Consider the following 19,125-nt stretch of genomic DNA (forward strand, 5'->3'; position numbering starts at 1 on the left):
AGGGAAAACACAAGCTTACACCGGCATACGTCACTCGACTGAGACACACGGGCACCGACTAGCGCCGAGCTTAGCACATTCTTAAAACCGACACTACCACCCGCATCGAATCGCCATGCGGACTTCCTACGGCGTCGCTTTCGCCCTCTCCGCCGGCTTCCGGCTGGCGACCGCCGCCCCGGTCTGTGGCGGCGGCAGCGCTTCAGATCTCCTCTGGGTCACCACTTACCCCGCGGGTGAGGGCGCGCAGGGCAAGCTCCTCACCCTCAAGCTGGACGGGTCCAAGCTGGAAGTCGTTGCCGAGTCCGACACTTGCGGCCCCTATCCTTCTTGGTTGACCCAGGCTGGTGACGTTCTCTACTGCGTCGACGAAGCCTGGGGCGGCGACCACGGCACCCTGCACTCGCTCAAGATCAATGACGATCATAGCTTCACCAACCTGAGCCAACATGAGACCGTTGGAGGCCCAGTGAGCACCGTCATCTACGGCAAGGACGGCCTTGGATTGGCAGTGGCTGATTAGTGAGTATTTCCCCTTTCCCGAGGGCACCGTACCGAGTCCAGGGTCAGGCCGGGCGCAAGTGCTGCGGTCTGGCGTCTGTCCCGCAAGATTTGAACAGCGAGAGACCATATGCAATTTTTTTTTGGGGGGGAGGGGGATCGAGGCTAACAGACTGTTGTCCGTAGTGCCGGAGGCGGTATCGATACATTCAACATTGCCGATCCCGCTGCGATTAAGCTGATCAAGTCCCTCGTGTACCCGGCCCCGACCGACGGCCTTCCCGACCCGCAGAACTCAGCCCGGCCTCATGAGGCCATCCTGGATCCCACGGGCGAGTTCCTCGTCTTCCCCGACCTGGGCGCCGATCAGATTCGCGTCCTGAAGGTGGACAAAGAGACGCTGGAGTACGTCGAGAAGGTATGTGTGGCCCTTCCCGACCCGTGCAGAGATTACCGGGTACTGACAGTTCCGGCAGCCGAGCTACACCGACTTTGACCGTGGCACTGGTCCTAGGCACGGCGCCTTCTTCAAGTCTGGCGACAAGACCTTCTTCTACCTCGTCGGCGAGCTCTCGAACCTGCTCCAGGGCTTCTCCGTCGCGTACAATGACGACGATAGCCTCACCTTCACCCGGATCCACAACTCCACAACCCACGGTGACGACAAGCCGCTCCCGGAGGACACGGCTGCGGCCGAGCTTTGGATCGCCGTACGTCTACAGAAGCCTCGTTGCCTCCTAAGATACTGATTGGTGAACTGACCGCTTCACAGCCCGGGAGCAACTTCCTTACCCTCTCGTCTCGCTTTGAGAGCTCGCTAGAGTACACGGTTGCCAACGGCACCAAGGTGCCCTCGGACCCGCTCATCACCTTCTCCATCGACAAGGAGACGGGCGCCCTCACCCACGTGCAGTCGGCCCCTGCGGGCGGCATCAACCCGCGTCACTTCTCCTTCAACAGCGACGGCACCCGCGTTGCTTCTGCGCTGCAGTCCGACGGCCGCGTCGTCGTCTTTGAGCGCGACCCTTCTACTGGCAAGATAGGCAAGGCCACTGCCGAAGGAGATGTCGAGGGGATGCCCAACTTTGCCACGTTTAAGCAGTAGGATTCGGGGTCGGAGAGGCGCAGGTATGACGCGCTGTCTCTTTGGGTTGGTTTCGTGACTTACTTTTTCATTCACCATGTGATCTAGATTATCTAGAGAAGGAAGCCGACTGGCGAAATTAATATCCGTCTTATCATCTTAGCGCGGGCGGGTGGCCAGAGGAACAGAATCGCGAGAGAACGCGGCTAGGAGATAGGACAAGAGCTTACCAGAATCGCAGCGGCACGAGCGCCATCGCCAGTGACCATGCATGCTCTAGGTCGTCACTCCCCCGCGCACATCATACCCTTTATGGAGATTCCGAAGAGGGGTGGATGAAGAAGCCCAGGGAGGTTGCAGGATGTGAAACCGGGTTGATCCCTTCTCTGCTGCCGAGCGTCCCGGTGAGCCTCCCCGGATCTACGTAGATCTGAACCCCCCCTTTTCATCTCCTCATCCCATCCCATCGCATCCCATCGCATCACACCACATCGCATTGTAATGCATGCACCGCACCCCTTGTGTTGCAGAACCGTGATTGGGCGCAGCATGCTCCGGCGATTCGGCGGCTGGTGGCCGGCGGGAGAGCTCCGTAAGGGCGCTACGCGGAATGCAAGGGCAGATCAGATCCAGGTCACGGACCCGGGCTCCATACATGAGGCTGATCCGGGTCTGGATATGCACTAGATGCTGCGCACGGAGTAGCGCAGTGACTGCTTGTTTGGGACGGGCATTGTCGATACTCTGTGCAGGCCCTGTCTCGTCGCCCAAGTTACGGGTGAGAGTTTGTCTTGAGGGCGTGAGAAACTCGCCGCATGAAGGTGCCGGGCAGCCCCCTTCATTACCTGCCAGGTCCGGACCACGAGAGATCCGTTCCATTGGAAGCTAATGTTGTTCACAGACGGTCTCGAGAGCTCCCTAATACCAGTTGACCCCTTCCATAACCGCGAGCACTTAATGCTGCTGCCACCTACACGGAGCGTGTATTGTATGTAGTATGCTTGTAATCCTTGTAATAACTATGTGCGTAGTGTAGAATTCAGATAAACGCATAGTTACATCTTGGTACTGCATCTCGGATCAAGTGTCTCGGACCGAACCCGCGCGCGAGCTCAGATTAGACCCACCACGCTAATAATGCTTAGTGTACGGATTACGGATTACACTACTGTATAAAAAGGCTGGACCAGGGAGGAAGGCTCTGCGCTGGCGGGGGTGTTAGAAGGGTAAGTAACATCCCCCCCACCCCCCTCCTCTTCTCCCCTTCGCCCAAGAGAAGGTTTGAGCTCGGACGCGGATCAGCAGCCAATATACGACCCGGTGCTGACTGACCACCCGGCGCGACGGTGTTCACGTTGGCAACCCCCGAAACCCGGAGAGATAGATACATACTTTGCACGAAGTACTTCGTAGACTACGTTACTGGCGCGGGGGATTTCAGAGGGCACTAACTGAGGAGATCAGGACCAATACTGCACCTGATATTCCGGGCCGCAGTCCTTTCGGGGTAAGAAGATGGAAAAAACGGAAAAAAACAAGCAGAGAAAGAAAGAGCGAGGAGAAGGTGGTCCGAGATCCACCGAGTTCGGTCTCGCTCTCGGTGGGTGATCGTTGCGCGGTGCCAAGCAACCAGCCTTGAGAGAAAAGAGGAAAAGCCGACTAGGCTCGGGAACGACGCTAGCCTCATGTCGGAACATTCTAGTGTACGGAGTACACAGTAGCGCAGCGGCCAACCCCAATTCGGACGGTTTGATGCGCAAGACGTCAGACAGCTCAGATCTCGTCCGCAGCCAAAGGCCGCCTGGGGAGGGTGGGGGGAGGAGAATGGAAGGTGGCATCATGGGAACGCTTGGTCATCGGATCGCAACCAAGGCACCGTCGCGTCCAGATACCTACCGTACACTACACTAATCCGCGCATACAGATAAGTTAACTCTGTCCTGCAACGAACGGATGCCGGAGATGACGGGGTCATCTGGTGGACCCGGTACCAGGCCGCGCGCGTACTATAGGCTGATGAGGATGGGTCCTACTCGACGGAAGGAACAAGGCAACAATGAAGTGGTAGTGTGTCCCAATGGTTCTTTATGCGGTGGTGTGCGTGGGAAGAGTATCGGCGGCGGGAACCATTGAAGGTAATATATTCGTCCAAAGCTAGCTGCTCCTTACCAATAGCCGTTTTCTTTTTCTGCCTCGGAAGAAATGTCAGCTGTCAGTAACCGTCAAAGTCCTTCTGCAGAGACTAACGCGTACCCATACTGTGCCTCGCCTCACAATCACAATCGCGGGTATCACCGGTGTGCGAATGGGAATGGTATCAGGAGGAGGGAAAAAAAGAGAGAAGGGGTGAGCCACTGGCATTTACGGCAGATGGCTACGGCGCCCCCAAACGCCCGGTCGGTCGTCCGCCGCTTTATCCGCCCCGGTTCGCAACACCGCGGGGGCCTCCGGAGGGTCCAAGACAGCGGAGAGCACGGCGCTTCGGCCGGACCCAGACCTCGGCACCCGGCGAAGGGCAGACGGCGGAAGACTCGGCCGGCTGGACGGGGGACGGAAGGGGGGAAGTTCTGCGGCGGGTCGCTGTTCAAAGGCAGGCGTCGCGGAGTCGCAGTGATGAAATTTCGCTGCAACTATTATCCGTATATACCTAGGTACGTAGTCGCTAACAGTCACGGGGTAATAACTTAGCCTTTAGCAATTGGGCCTAGGCCTGCGGTGCTGCGCTGTAGATGATTCCCGGATCGCCACAACGCCCCTCCCGAGCTGGGGTCCAGATGGTCGAGACACAGCGATGAGTGGCCGCGGGCTATTGATTAATATATTCCGCTGTCGGCTCCGGGAGTCCCGTGACCGTGCGGCACACGCCACGGTCTAGCACCGAATCCCAGGAAGTCGGGTTGCCGACGGGAGCTCGCAGTGTTTCTCTCGTCTGTCAGGCCGAAAGAGCTTCTTTCGATGTATGTATCCACGTACATTGAGTACATGCATACGCACATAGTCGCGATGCCTATATGCCTACACTAGTTCCTGCTGAGCGGCGTGATCTTCTTGTTTTGCTTGGCGTTCGCGTCTGGCTGCCATCGTCCATATGGGGGTTGTTGAGAGAGAACTACTTTAATTGCAACTATTCGGTCCGAAGGCTCCTTCGGTGTTCACCCCGTCTACGAATTGGAGGGCTCCTAACGCAAAGCTGCTTCAACGCGGCAAGAACCAAGGATGCACCGCCACTCCGTCATCCTCCACGCCGGAAACTCGGTCCAAGAAAAGGACGCGGCAGTCCTCTGAGATGCTGTGTCTATGGTGTATGTAGGTAAGTACGTACTGTAATCCGTACATACATTGTGTACGACGGATTGCCGAGTAGGTTTACGTTTTCTGCAAAGCCCACCACTTGGAGTTACCGCTGTGGCTGACCCGGGATTCGGAATCAGTGGGGCCGCCTGGGACCGCTAACACTATTTTGCGTAGGGACCATTATTAGCACTTCAGTTGCGCTGAGCGTACAGTTCAGGACCGATGCGCTCCACTAATGCACACCAACTACGGAGTGCCCACGCAAGGCTTACTTCCTTGGGAGTTTGTTGTCTCGGACATCGTTCTTGTTGGCGGTCTCCGTGACGATATAGATGGTATAGCCGGCGGTAGGACACACCGACCTAACTACCTAGGTAAGGAATGCATCTGAGACGGCTCTGTTCCTACCACATACTGCGGCGGTGTCAGGGTCCGCTCGGTTACCCGAAATAGGACACGGCTTGCTCGACAGGCCAGGTACCACAGACTCGCTTGCGGTGGCGATCTTAGGGTGGATCGTGGTGCTCACGAGGTCTTGTGCCCCAACAAGAAAGGAAGGAGTCCTCATTTGCGGCGGAAGCAGTCGATTCTGTGTGCAGAGACGGAGAGCACCCGTATTCACATGACCCTCAAGCTGTCGTTTGCATGTTCAGTATGGATACATACAAATTTAACTGCGTGCCTGTGCATGACGGAAGGGCGGCGGCAGCGTCTCGAAATAACTACCGGCTGTCTCAGTCCCCGTCACCCGAAAATCAGGTCAGGGCTCAACATGCAGTGGAAGCCAGCCATACCAGGCAGAGGGATTGGATGTCGCGCGTGCGCAGATACATACTATGTAGTACGGTGCACAACACGGCATACCCGGAGGGTGCAGCCTGTCCCCGCGCTTGCTGCTTCGAGCGATGATCTTGTCCTGCCATCCTGCAGCTAGTGTCTTGGACAATCAGACGAAAAGCGCCCAGTGCGGTGTGTGTGTGGGGGTGGGCCGCCGCTTCTCGAAGCCTTCGACCCGTCTTCCAAGGGACCATGTTGCCGGACGATGCGGGAAACCCGAGCCTTGGTCTGACGTGGTTCAGCAGCCAAGAGATTGCTAATGCAGGTAGCGTCAAGCGGCTGCCGAATTTATGCTAAAAGAAAAGGATGAAAGGTTTGCTGAGGCTTCACCTAGCCATGTTGCGGACTTGCTCCTGCGTGCATTGAAGAAAATGCAGCTCCTTTTCAATGGGTGTTTCCATCTCGAGCGGGTAGAAGGCGTTCTCCTGCCACCGAGGTGGCATATTCTTCTATAGAGGTTGCTTAGAACTGTTGAGATTTACTACCGCTACCGCACTCCAAGCAAAACAAGAGACGCGAGCGCTGTCGTGGTTGTTGTCCGCTGCAACTACCAGTGTTCGTTAGTCAAGGGGTGATTCATTCGAAGGACTGCGGCGTGGCAGGCGCTCGACGCCATTCACACCTATCATCATGCCATACTAGTACTTGTATTTCCTATCGCCCAGAGGATAGGGTACGCGAGGTCTTTTAGCGCCCAAGCCCGCCCGTCAACACACCACCCGTTGCTGAGCGACATGATCGGCGGACCAAGGATGTCACCTAGAGGAGGTTGGATGGAATGCTCGGACCTCTACATGGATAGGGCCGGCTTCTCTTTGCAGTTCTCGCTTCCACCACTCACCAATCCCTTCGCGAGCTGAAAGGCTCACTTCTGTGTTACGAAACGAATCCAGAATTGGGACCCGACGATGAGACGGTGAATTATGGGAAATAATGTCCTTAAACTCGGCGACGTAACTTCGAAGGGAAGACAGGAGAGTTGACTGATGGCAGCGGGAAGCTGCGGACCTCGACCCCAAAAAAAAGTGGCCCAGTGATCGCTGCGAGCGGTTCGAATCGGAAACCCCACCCCCGCGTTTTTTTGGTTGGCATGCTCTCCTTCATTTGCTTCTCTCCGCACACCCAAACTTCCTGACCCACCATTTCTCATGCCGGCCTGGCCTGGGCGTGCCATTTTCGCCCTCTGCAACCGAGGTAGCTAATGTGAAAAACACCACTTCGTACATACCTCTACTGTGTACACTACGGCGGTAGTATCAGCAGTCGGTGGCTCGTTGCCCATTTGCCAACAATGACACGGCCGCCCCCTGATCGCGTTGTGCAGCTCCCCAGAATTTTCAAGGGCGTGGCAGGTCTTTCGTGATAGCTATTTGGTCTGGTGGAGAAGGACCACAGTTGTTTCGGTTTGGCGCGCGAACCATTGCAGTCTCTTTTTGGCCCCACCCCTACTCCGAAGTGTACTAGTACTATGTAGTGTAGGCATCTCCACGTTCGGAGCAGGGCGAGAGACAAAAACCCAGGAGAAAAGCGACATTTGAAGCACCCCACAATGCATCTTCTTTCGAAGCGTCCATGCAACCCTCGGCAAGGGCCTTTCGTGCGCAACCGCAGTCGTCTCCTCACCCCGGTCGGCACTAGTGCATTCTACCCCTGCTCCCCGCCGCCCGCCCTCCGTTAGACTATGGCAGGCTTTCCCGGCTTCCTTCTCAGTTAACAGGTCCAGGCGCCTCCCCCCGCAGAGACTCGCCGTTTTCGTTAGCACAGTACAAGTGCCTACCCCAGACACGCGCCAGCCCTTGCCTGCTGTGGTTCAGGGTACATTGGTTCACGGACAGCGGCCGCGCCCCCTGATTGGAGTCCCCAGCTCGTCTCGCAAAGGCTGTACCCCGTTGTGGGGGATGGGAGACATATGAATCCGTCACCTTCCGGTCCCCAAAATCCCGGCGCAGCTTCCCACCCAATTCCCCTACCAAGCCCTTTCCGCCCGAACCTGACGCACCACGCACCATCGCCTGCGCCAAACCAGTCATCCGGCACTGGCTCTTCGGTCCTGTCGGTAGCGGCACGATAATGCGACTTCGACTGCGAGCCGCGGGTCCTAGTGTTTTCGGTGCTTGCGGCGTCTGAATCGTCGCACTTCGGTGCTGGAGCAGCCGCCGACGTTGCTGACCGGTCGTCCAAATCGAAGAAACAAAAGACCTAAAAAAAAAAAAAAAAAAGAATCGTCGACGACTTCCCTGTCTCCAAACTTGTGGACACGCTAAAAGGCCCCCCGTCCGCCTGGTGTCGCGGTCTGCAGAGCTCAGCATGTCGCCCTCCTCCAACGGCGACTCGCCCCACTCGGTCACGGCCACCATGACTACTGCTGCCGCAGCCGGCGCCACGGTCGTCAGGCAGTACCCGCCGCTGCCGAATTGGGACTTCACCGTCGAGATACCCTCTCCGCAGCAGCTCTCTGCCGGCGCCAACGGCGCCAACACGATCAAGTCTCCGAACTCGCTCAAGGCGGCAACACGGACTCCGAACTTCAGCCGGGAAGGCATCCTCGGCTCGGCCCAGAAAGCCCGCAACCTATCGCAGTCGTCGGATAACAGGCCCGAGACGATCACGAACGGCATTCCCAAGTCTGCGAGTGAAGAGGGCGTTAATCCGCTCAAGAGGAGAAATACAGATGCCGCCGTCGATTATCCTAGGCGGAGAGCGACCATTGCCGTACGTTGGAATCGCAACGGAACCGTGTTTCCCCCGATACTGACTAGTCGGTAGTGCGAAGTCTGCCGCTCGAGAAAGTCACGATGTGACGGTACGAAACCGAAATGCAAGCTCTGCACAGAGCTTGGTGCAGAGTGCATTTATCGCGAGCCCGGCATCAAGCTCGACGCGGGGGATAAGCTCATCCTGGAGCGCCTTAACAGGATTGAGAGCCTTCTGCAGATGAACCTGGTTGCCAACCAAGGAAACGGTATCAACTTGTCTCACGACTCGCCAAACATGAGCAATGGAACCGCCCTGAGCGGGGATAACCTCCTGGTGCGGGACCCGAGCAGCAATTTTGTCTCCGTCATCCCCAGCGGCGGCCTGGGGACCTGGTCGGCAAACTCGACAAACATCTCAACTATGCCAAAGGTGCACACCAACGCCGCCCTCCACCTTCTGCAATGGCCGCTGATCCGCGACTTGGTCTCGCGGCCGTATGACCCTCAAATTCTCCTCCAGCTTGAAATGGCCCGCGAACCGCTGCACTCGCTCGCGAAGACGCCCTGCGTCGACTTGTCCAACACGAATGCGTACATCGAGGCGTACTTTGACCGAGTCAATGTGTGGTACGCCTGCGTCAACCCATACACCTGGCGGAGCCACTACCGGATCGCTCTATCCAACGGCTTCAGGGAGGGTCCAGAAAGCTGCATTGTACTTCTCGTCTTGGCGCTCGGGCAGGCGAGCTTGAGAGGCAGCATATCCAGGATCGTCCCGCACGAGGACCCCCCGGGCCTTCAGTACTTCACGGCCGCTTGGTCATTGCTCCCGGGCATGATGACTTCCAACAGCGTCCTGGCCGCCCAGTGCCACCTGCTCGCGGCCGCCTACCTCTTCTACCTGGTGCGGCCACTGGAGGCCTGGAACTTGCTCTGCACCACAAGTACGAAACTGCAGCTCCTGCTCATGACGCCGAACCGAGTTCCTCCGGACCAGCGAGAGCTTATCGAGCGAATCTACTGGAACGCCCTGCTCTTCGAGAGCGACTTGCTCGCAGAGTTGGATCTACCCCACTCTGGCGTCGTCGCGTTTGAGGAGAATGTGGGCTTGCCCTGCGGTTTCGAGGGGGATGAACAGGAGGCAGTCGGGCGAGACGAGCTATGGTACTTCTTGGCCGAAATCGCGCTCCGCCGATTGCTGAACCGGGTCAGCCAACTCATTTACTCCAAGGACTCGATGGCCTCGACGACCAGTCTCGAGCCGGTGGTTGCCGAGCTGGATTTCCAGCTGACGCAGTGGTACGAAAGCCTGCCGGTGCCCCTGCAATTCCCATTTACGCGCACCATGTTACCGGATCCGGTGCAGACGGTGTTGAGGCTGCGCTTCTTCGCATGCCGGACCATCATCTACCGCCCGTACATCCTCGCGGTCCTGGACAACGAACAGGCCATATTGGACCCCGCGGTGCGGGAGGCCTGTACCAAGTGCCTAGAAGCCTCCATCCGGCAATTGGAGCACATTACCGCGCAGTAAGTGTCCTGCCCGCATCTCCTATTGGTCGGCGCCCCTCCCAATCTAACCAATTGACCGCAGTCACGCCGGACACATGCCTTACCTCTGGCAAGGTGCGCTTTCCATCGTGTCGCAGACCCTGCTCGTCATGGGTGCCACAATGTCACCGTCGCTGTCTACCATCCTCTGGAGCCTCGTCCCCCACCGCGAGGCAATCGACCAAATCATCAACGACGTGGTCATGGAAATTGAACGCTACGCCGTTCTTTCTCCCAGCCTCAGCCTTTCCGCTGAAATCATCAAAGAAGCTGAGGTCCGGCGCCGGACTTTCCTGAGCGGTTGATCCATTGCACATCCAGTGCGAACGCCTAACGTCCCGCCCAGAGCTTCCTGCCAGGACACTTGTTCTAAGGCATCGACGATGCACGCTACCAACAGTCAAACATCACGCGATAGCCCCGGCATCCCTGACCGGCACCCTCGCAACCAAGTGCTGGGGCACAGCGGAGGTTTCGGCGGTCTACGACATCAGCTGCGAAACTGCGCGCCTGGTTTTCCTGTGAGCCGGTTTCCGTGCTCAAGATGTGGACAAAAGAGCTGGCACGTCGGAAAAGCACACACGGATGCTTCCCCTGTCTCCCTGTCCCTGTTCCTGAAAAAGTGGGCTGGCAGTTTCAAGTGGGAAGTGTGTCCGGCCAAAACGCAGACTGCTGAGCATCTGCAGGCTTGGTTCTGGGGTTGCACACTCTGTTTGCCGCAGCGAGTCACAATTTGGCCTCTTGTTGAGCAAGGCTGCGGATGACCTTTGGGGTGCGGAGAAGCCGGCCCGAGCTGCCGCTTCCCACCTTTCCATTCCCCGCTCCCCGCATTCTCTTCTTGATGCGCTCCCTGCTCGGGACATAATCCGAACGGGGACGCGTTCCTCTTTTTTTTTGTTGCATCTTAGCCCTCCGGGGCTGGTTCCTAACGTCAAGTACGAAAACTTGGAGGGGGGGGGTTCAAAATCGGCATGGGATACACCGACCACCGTTTGGCGTTGGGATGGAGTGCCTTTGTGAGGACATGCTAGCTACGTTTCGGATGTTTCAGTTGGATTTTCATTGCGGTACTATCTCATTAAGATGCTGGATATATCCCCGGGCTTATACCATTCAATATGTATTCAAGGGTATGGTGATCGAGCCGTATGAGTTACGTTGCCTGAAAAAAAAAAAAAAAACAATCTCCCCAAATTCCATCCGTTGTACTGGTGAACCGTTTAGGTCGTGATCGAATCTCCTGAACAACTGGTGATGGTCTTTGCGTCCATGAGATCAAGCCACAACAATGAGGCCCGTCGGCGGCATTTGGGTCCTATATCTGGTCATGGCTTAAGTGGTTCGCTTCCTCTGCCTGTATGATCCATCTCGGCCCACCACAACGGTGCAGCATGGCGGGGCGTGCTGCTCGAACAAGATTCCTTATATCCCCTTTCGAAAGAAAGAAAGATACTACGAAGGAAATCGCGATGATCCTTTTAACACATTTCATGTCGTGTACTATGGAAGCCTACCACCACTTTAACCTGTAGGTACCCGATTTGGTGCAGATGTGGAAGTACTAGGTATGTACCCCAGGTTTTCCCTTTGTGGCGCCTTCTCTTACCCACTTTCTCACCCCAAGTTTTCCTCCTTCTCCCCCCTCGTTTCCCATCTCACCGGGGCCCGTCCTCCGACGCCATATGCAAGGGCCGGAACGATCGCCGAGCATAGCCACGGCCGCACTTATTTGTACGGGAAGCGGAACGGTGGTTGGGGGGCCAGCAGGGTGGGTGGGGAGGGTTGGTGAGAGTCGGATGGCCTCGATGGGGAGGAACTTGATCGGAGAAGTGTTTCCATCAAAAATCAACGGGGGTGCACTCTCGGTGGACTTCCCCAAATGAGCATAAGCGCATTTATCCTTTTCTCTTCCTTTGTCTCGTTTCTGCTTCGTCCTGGTCAAGATCGGATTGAACGGCGGGGCTTAGTGCTAGCGCGCAATTCCGCACGCTTCTATTCTCTCTTCGCCGTTGGTTTCTTTCCATCGGCAGAAGCGGGCGGGGCGGGTTTTGGGGGGGGGGGGGAGCAACACGCCCAAAAGCGCCCAGACCTGCCATCTGCCACATCACACATTCCCATCCCGTCCATCATCGTATACTGCAGTAGTTATTATAACTTGGCAGTTATTGACTCCCGGTTCCTTACCCGAGTCACTAATCGTGCAATGGTGGCGAGGCGCATAGTTGTTTCTTTGAGCCAAACGCATTACCCCAAGACTTTGTTGAGCGGATTGAGTTATCCACAAAACAGCTCATCCGTACCCTTAGTCAGACTGATGGAATCGGCGGATGAGCCCGAAGCAGCTCTCGCCCGACCGGGGGTGGCTGACCGTGTATGCACAATACGAAATCCTACAGGTACTTGCGGTAGTTATGTCATCCGTGCGCAGTACGAACCTTGGGTCCAGAGTAGGTAGTGTCACAAAAGCCCATAGGCAGGGGTGCGCTTCTCGACGCATTCTCGAAGCATATCCTGCAGGTTCCAATTCCCTGCGGTACATAAGGTACATACAAACGCTATCTCCATGGCAATCTGGCCCGCGGGAATAAAGGACGGACACGGACGCCGAGGAGAACGGGTAAGTGGGTTCGCAGGAGCTTCGAATCGCTCGAATCATTATTAGCGTGTGCCGTGTCCTCCACATGGTCGTGGATGACAATCGCTTACAAAGCCCCCAGGGTGGAAGGGGGGGGGGGGGAATGGCCCCCCGTGTTTGTCGACTTTGCCGTGGCCCGAACGGCAGCCCACGCGGACCGTTCTGGGTTGTGCAGGATGCCGAGAATCGCTTGCAAACCGCGCGTCTCTCCTTTGATCATTTCAAATCCCAAATCTTCAGAAAGGCTCGGTTTCCTGCCACCGTAGCCCCTCCAAATCGTGTGTTTTCTTTCTATCCTCGGTAGTAGTTATTTCACTTTGTTTTTATCTTCTTGAACCGACAAGCCGTGGGTGGTTCGTAATTGCCAGTGAAGTGAAGTCCTAAGATGCCGTCTAGGCGTCTTCAACTCGGAAGCCCGCATACTCGTATATTTGCAAGAGACTTGGATTAAATTCAAGTTGCGTATGTGCCTGTTGACGCCCAAGAAATCGGGATCAGGTACAGGTTTCACGGCCGTCGGTTGCACAGCATGGCTCGATCGGCGGCCCATGGTCGGCCTGCTCGGAGTGGGTACCCTTGGAGCGCCCTGCGTTCGGTTTATCGGCGGAGTCGTCCATAGGTGCAAGTCATCCCCGACAGGATGGCGATAGTTATCCCAATTGGCAGGTATCGTGGAAACCCGAAGGTGGCCGACCAGAGTACTGCGTCGTACATGGCATTCCCCGTCCGAACCGGTCAAAGAATGGCCGGAGCCGGGCACACCAAGGCCCGTCTTCGGGGCCTCGCATCGGACTGGGACAGCAGCGCAGAACCGGGACAGGTGGGGCCGGCCGTTGTGCTTGTAGTTTTCATTACCGGTCCGGACCAGAGATATCGCAGGATTTGCGAGCCCTCCCTTCTCGTCATGTCAAGGGGTTCCGTCTGCGTCGGCGCATCCTTCTTTGCATTTATTTGACTCCTTCTCGTTCCCATCTCTCCTCGCCCGGGCGATATTCGCGACATTCTCATCATTAGTGCACGAGTATGTCCGTATGAATGTACCTGTGATACTCCGTACACGCTCCGTACCTACACAGCAGCCTGTGTTGTCATGGCCCTGGAGGGATGTGAGCGGGATGTGAGGAGCGGGCTGTTCCGCTAAATGCCGTCCGCCAGAATGCGGGGCCGAGCCGGCAAGGCCCGCTGCCGGCTGCCCGGCTGCCAGGGAGCGGGGAAAGCGGAACCGGGGGGGGGGCTCTGTGGGTCCTGTTCCTTTCGTTGCGGCTGCCGTGTCTGACGGACGATCTCCGCGCGGAGGAAAACCTGAGCTCGAAACATGCATCTTCCCTGCTGGGAGGAAGTTTGCTGGATGGGCCCTGACCAAGGGGTCCCCATGGTGCAACGTACTGTAGTACAAAAATAATGTCGGGGAAATTCATGCAGCGTACATACGGATATGCCACGGTCGAAGAAACGACAGTGAGATGAATCGGCGCAGACCCAATTGCATCCAAAGTTCGTCGGGTCGCCGTGCCCTGTGTCACGTGATGCATCACACCGGCCTCTCCCCCGCCTTCGAAATTCCCCATTGGACCTGCCGCCCGGTCAGCTGCGTACACGGGAGGGCCGAGAGCAGCCCCGTTGCACCGAGGCACACAGGCACTCATCGTCACCTGGGCACGCCGGGCTCGTCTGTTTGGTGTCTTTCGAAAACTTCCCCTGCCTGACAAAGTGTGCAGAGAGGAGGATCGTTTTTGTGAAGCCAGCGGACTTGGCTTGCTCGCTCACGACTCACGGGGCTCGGGTTGTTGTGGAGCTCAAGAAGGCTTAGGGCGCCGTTAGCGACCTCTGGAGCGATTCCCGTCTCGTCCCATCGCCGCATCACCGCATCGCCACCCCTCATCTGAACCTCCTCCCGAGAAACCATCTACCCCCTCCCCGCATCTACGCCAGTAGATCCCTTCGGTCTCGCCCTCACCTCCTCCGTCTCCCGTCCTTCGCTGTCAGGCCGCTTATCATCGCGGCAGAGCCCAAAGCAGCCGGCACCGATTCTTTGTGGCATGTAATTTGGGGGCCTTGTTGGGCTAATTATCAGGCTCTCGTCCAGGATTAGGTTCCCAGCCCCTGTCAGGTTGGCCCGTCGTTCGAGGGAAGGCGTGTTGTGCTGGCAATGCACGTCGACCATCCGCGATTGGGGCATCAATAGACCCGCCCTTGCCCGGCCAACCGCGCTCAACCAGCTGGCCGACACCTTTGATCGCCTAACTTCTGCCATCCCAAGCCCCCATCTCCCACCGCGCGGCTGCCCGACGCACACGCACATCCGCACATCCGCACGCACACACTCAGACACACATCCAACGCGCACACGCAGCAGAGAGGGGGACCATTCCCGGAGCCGTCGCACGCACTCGGACCTCGAATGCTTCTGCCGCTGGCTGCAACCGCGGGGCTGAACACCGGGACGAATGGCCGACGTCGACCAGCAGCAGGGCGGGCCCGGCACCTCGCGACGCAAGAAACACACCGGCAAATCGAAGGCACGGCCCGCAAATGATTGGCCAAGGACCGACGAGCCACGCTCCCGTGCGTCGCCTCGCTGGAAACGCCCGGGAGATATAGACAAGGACCTTGTCGAGTCGTCGTCGTCTGACGATGCCGACGATGCCAAAGCTTCGTCCACCTCGCACAGGAAGCAACGACGGCGACCCCGTCCTCAGATCCCGGCCTCCACGAGCTCGGACACGTCCTCTTCGGACACCACCGCCCCGGCCAAGACCCCGCAGCGTTCAATGCGGCGACGCCTGAAGAGCACGCGGGTGCCCAACGCGGCTGTGCCGCCCCCCGACACGGCGCCCGCCCATCGGCGCCCAACCTGCGTCGTCGAGGAGGACGACGCCGACGACACTGACGACGCCGCACCCGCACATTCGGGTCCCTCGCGCCCCGCCAGTCGCCAAACCATAGCTCGCCGCGAGTCGAGTCCCCGATCCGCCCATCGCTACCGGTCGACCCCCGAGTCTCGCCGCTCCCCGAGGACCTCCGTCTCTGACTCGGAAGACGACACCGGCGCCACCTCGGACTCGAACTCGGACTCGGAACAGGTCATCCTCGCTTCTGGGAAACCCCCCCCGCCGGCCCCGATGGCCCCTCCCATTCCCTCTGCTCCTTCGGCCGCCGCCGCCGCCCGCAACTCCCTGCAGGAGCGACTGAGCCGCCGCCCGGAGATGGTCTACGAAGAGACCGAGGGTGACGGCACGTCGAGGTACGCCCCGTCGGTCGCCAGGCATCGCTCGCTATCCCGCCCTGCCTCCAGCAGGCGTGACTCCTACCGCCGGCCCAGGGACATTACCGTATCCGGACCCCCTAGCCTTGACGGGACGCGCCGGTCTCGGTCGAGATCAAAGAGGTAGGTGTTCCATACAAGGCTACGGAGCCATTCCATGCCCTTCATTCGTGCCCTCAAGTGTGCTAATGCGTTGTACAGTGCCAGGCCTTCGAGAAGGCACTACGAATCCGACGTCTATATATCTTCGCGGCCTGCTTCGTCCTTCAAGCGGCACCATGCTGCCTCCTCCTACAGCCTGGCCTCCTCAGCCAGGCGGTCCAGCCTCTTTGGCGATTTCGCCGCATCCACACCTCGCACTCCTCAACCGGAAAAGCCAGCGGAAGGGTCAGTTCCACGAACCCCGCCCCTCCCCCGGGGGGCGGCCCCGGGGGGCCCCGGCCAAGCAGATGACGGCGACGTCTTTTTCCCAATCTGACACTCCAGCTCTAGTACTACTGTATGCGTGTCTTGCAGGGACGACACGGTTCCTCGGAGCAAGACGGTCAAGCTAAAATGCTGCCACCGCATGTGCCACTCCTGTCTGCGCAAAGCCTTCAAGCGATCGCTCACCGACCCGCAGCAATACATGCCACCGCGCTGCTGCACCTCCGACAATATTCCCCCGCGGTACGTTGATATGCTGTTTGACTCGGGCTTCAAGAAAGACTGGAACGAGAAGTACAAGGAGCACACCAGCGCAAGGGGCTTCCCTTGTCCCTCGCGGAGGTGCGGTGAGATGATGAAGCCCGAGAATATGCGTAGCGAGGGCGGCCGGTGGCAGGGCAGGTGTACCCGCTGCAGGACCAAAATCTGCGGATCTTGCAACGGTCGGTGGCACCCCGAGCCCAACTGCACAGGAGCCAATGATTCCGCCTTGTTCGCAGAACAGCCGACCAGGGAGGCTTGGCAACGCTGCTACCGCTGCAAAGCCGTGGTGGAGGTCAAGGGCACTCGCAACCACGCGATCTGGTAAGTCGTTCGCCCCTCTCTTTCGCTTCGCTCTGTGTCCTCTTGCCGCTTGCTCACACGCACCTTTCCTCATCCAGCCGTTGTGGTGCAGAGCTTTGCCTAGGATGCGGCGGGAAGTGGAAGACTTGTGACTGCCCGTGGCTCAAGGACGACTTCGAAGACATGGACACGGTGAATTCGCGGCCTAACCCTTTCGCCTCTCGGCCGCCCTCACCTCGGGATTTTCGCTCGGATTTTGCCGCTCCCCTTGCTGCTACTGCTCGGCCGCGCCCGTCGAGTTACGAGGAAGACGCGCATATACGCCGTTTGCATGAGTTTCGCGAGGACCATTCCGCGCGGAGGATGCACTCTTTTGACGAGACCGGCCACCACAGCGACTTTGACCGGCGGCGAGACGAGTACAACTTTGATGATCTCACCCCCCGTCGAGATCGCCGCCGGCGCGTGGAGGCGCGAGACTACGCCGCCTCTTTTGTGGATGAAGACTACCACCGCCGAGCAGCAACCGTCGTCGCCCCGTTACCCCCGCAGCCCCATGTGCCGCCGGCGCCCCCGCCGCCCCGCTCCGCATTCGAGCCGCCTTCACGCCCGGCTTTCGATCGATCGACGCCCGATTTCGACTACGGCTCCGCGATACACCGGAGCCGAGCGATGCGCTATGAGTCGCCGGAGAGATTCGACGACTACATGACGGACAGCTACCCGCCGGAGCGACGGCGCCCTCGCTCTCCGGATCTCTGGCCGGGGCAGGCGCTCCCCCAGGAACGGCGGCCCCGGTCTCGTGATAGGCGGCATACTTTCCCGTCGGAATCGCGGCCTACGTCGCCGGATGTGTGGCAACTGCCCACCCGGTATCCGTCGCCTGAAAGGCCGATGCCGGCTCCAGAAGAGAGACGGCGCGCTCCCTCGCCTGAGAGGCGCCGGGCATCCTCGCTCGAGAGGCGTTTAGCCGGCAGATTCAAGAAGGAACCCAGACAAAGCCCCGCTGCTCCGGTCGGTCCCGGGGCGCTCAGCCCGGCCGGTGCTCTGGGTCCCTTGAGTCCGTCTCGCGCCACGGCACCGCCATCCCGAGCCGCCACCCACATCGGAACAACCATGCCTATGGCACCGGCCCCTCCGCCGCCGGCCCTCCACGGTGCGGCCCCGCCGCCGGTAGCTCCCCTCCGAAGACACCACACCATGGACGAAGACGTCTACAGCCCCGGCGCTGGCATGGGTCCCCCCCTTCCGGATTGGTTCGGCCCGCCATTGCACCACGGACATCCTCACGCGCACCTGCACTCGCATCCTCCGCCCCCCGGAATGGGACCAGGTATGCCTCCCATGATGCCGCAGCAGCAGCCACACCACCCCAGCGTGCACGAGGTGGTGGCTGCGGACATGAACGCTGCTGCTGCTGCTGCCGCCGCCGCCGCCGCCGCCAACGGGTCGCCGCGTGCACCGCACGTCAGAAGGCGCCCACCCACTCACGCCCATCGTGAGCATAGCAAGTACGACGTCCCGAGGTCATCAGTGCTGGCGGGACTGGCCGGATTCGGCCGGGGCGCGAGCCGCGTCTCGGAGTGGGTGAACTATGTGGAGCCGGGGTTGCCTGACGATAGCTTCGGTGCAGTGGGGAGTTGAGGGAGCAGCCGCGTCACTCGTATAAACGCATCCTTTGCTTATAGCCCTCCGGCTTATCGTTACCGCAGTTAGCGGTCTTTTCTTTTTTTCTCCGTTTTTTACTCGACTTTTTTTACCTTGTTTTCCCCTCTCGGCTCCGTTTGTTTTCTTTAGGGTTCACATCCCCGCATCATTATTTTGTCCAAGCTTTGCTCAAGTTGGGGTCTGAGCAGACCAGCTATGCAATGCAACTGTCATGGGTGGATGGGTGGGCGGACGGTGGGGTTCGGGCGAGGTTCGGCATGAAGAGCATGATCATGACGTTTTATGAATGAATGCGAGCGATATGACCGGTATGTTGGCGTGCAGGCGTGTGTGTTGGCAGGTTTGGATGTCGGAGTAAGGTATCTCTACTTCTCTTTCGGTATATGACTGGATGACTGGATAGCTTGGTGGGTTGGTGAAGCCGAGTGGGGGAAGAGCAAACGGGCTCGGATATGGGAGAAGAAGGGCGCGGGAGGGTTGGCCTAGGTCGTGGGGAAACGAACTTGGAGAGAAAAGCAAAAGGCATTCTGCTCCTCTGACCCAGGCAGAGAGGCTTTTTGGACTGAAGTACTAGTCTTTTCAGGGATGCGTGTAATGTCTTTAT

General features: G+C 58.5%; 3 protein-coding genes across 3 annotated transcripts; all 3 read left to right on the top strand.

Annotated features, from left to right (window-relative positions):
* Nucleotides 1–2,664, top strand: MYCTH_2298860 (uncharacterized protein). Its single transcript, XM_003660426.1, has 6 exons — nt 1–522; nt 688–919; nt 978–1,211; nt 1,274–1,629; nt 1,827–1,989; nt 2,487–2,664. The coding sequence occupies exons 1-4, from the start codon at nt 116–118 to the stop codon at nt 1,604–1,606; spliced, it is 1,206 nt and encodes a 401-aa protein (XP_003660474.1). The 5' UTR covers nt 1–115; the 3' UTR covers nt 1,607–1,629; nt 1,827–1,989; nt 2,487–2,664.
* Nucleotides 2,665–7,913: 5,249 nt separating this feature from the next.
* On the top strand, nt 7,914–10,385 carry MYCTH_2298863 (uncharacterized protein). The gene is made up of 3 exons (XM_003660427.1): nt 7,914–8,428; nt 8,483–9,942; nt 10,007–10,385. The coding sequence occupies exons 1-3, from the start codon at nt 8,024–8,026 to the stop codon at nt 10,266–10,268; spliced, it is 2,127 nt and encodes a 708-aa protein (XP_003660475.1). The 5' UTR covers nt 7,914–8,023; the 3' UTR covers nt 10,269–10,385.
* Nucleotides 10,386–14,775: 4,390 nt separating this feature from the next.
* On the top strand, nt 14,776–18,649 carry MYCTH_2298867 (uncharacterized protein). The gene is made up of 4 exons (XM_003660428.1): nt 14,776–15,986; nt 16,065–16,250; nt 16,356–16,874; nt 16,952–18,649. Exons 1-4 carry the CDS (start codon nt 15,046–15,048, stop codon nt 18,495–18,497), a joined length of 3,192 nt encoding a protein of 1,063 aa, XP_003660476.1. The 5' UTR covers nt 14,776–15,045; the 3' UTR covers nt 18,498–18,649.
* Nucleotides 18,650–19,125: the final 476 nt, after the last annotated feature.

This window comes from Thermothelomyces thermophilus, chromosome 1, assembly GCF_000226095.1.
Source record: "Thermothelomyces thermophilus ATCC 42464 chromosome 1, complete sequence".
NCBI classification, from domain to species: Eukaryota; Fungi; Ascomycota; class Sordariomycetes; order Sordariales; family Chaetomiaceae; genus Thermothelomyces; species Thermothelomyces thermophilus.

Bases quoted from the DNA above. Each gene is read 5' to 3' on its own strand.
- MYCTH_2298860 (XM_003660426.1), top strand. From the start codon at position 116: ATGCGGACTTCCTACGGCGTCGCTTTCGCCCTCTCCGCCGGCTTCCGG. The intron at 523-687 runs GTGAGTATTTCC...TGTTGTCCGTAG, and splicing joins GGATTGGCAGTGGCTGATTA to TGCCGGAGGCGGTATCGATA. The intron at 920-977 runs GTATGTGTGGCC...CAGTTCCGGCAG, and splicing joins CGCTGGAGTACGTCGAGAAG to CCGAGCTACACCGACTTTGA.
- MYCTH_2298863 (XM_003660427.1), top strand. From the start codon at position 8,024: ATGTCGCCCTCCTCCAACGGCGACTCGCCCCACTCGGTCACGGCCACC. The intron at 8,429-8,482 runs GTACGTTGGAAT...ACTAGTCGGTAG, and splicing joins GGCGGAGAGCGACCATTGCC to TGCGAAGTCTGCCGCTCGAG. The intron at 9,943-10,006 runs GTAAGTGTCCTG...AATTGACCGCAG, and splicing joins TTGGAGCACATTACCGCGCA to TCACGCCGGACACATGCCTT.
- MYCTH_2298867 (XM_003660428.1), top strand. From the start codon at position 15,046: ATGGCCGACGTCGACCAGCAGCAGGGCGGGCCCGGCACCTCGCGACGC. The intron at 16,251-16,355 runs GTCAGTTCCACG...CTCCAGCTCTAG, and splicing joins CCGGAAAAGCCAGCGGAAGG to TACTACTGTATGCGTGTCTT. The intron at 16,875-16,951 runs GTAAGTCGTTCG...TTCCTCATCCAG, and splicing joins ACTCGCAACCACGCGATCTG to CCGTTGTGGTGCAGAGCTTT.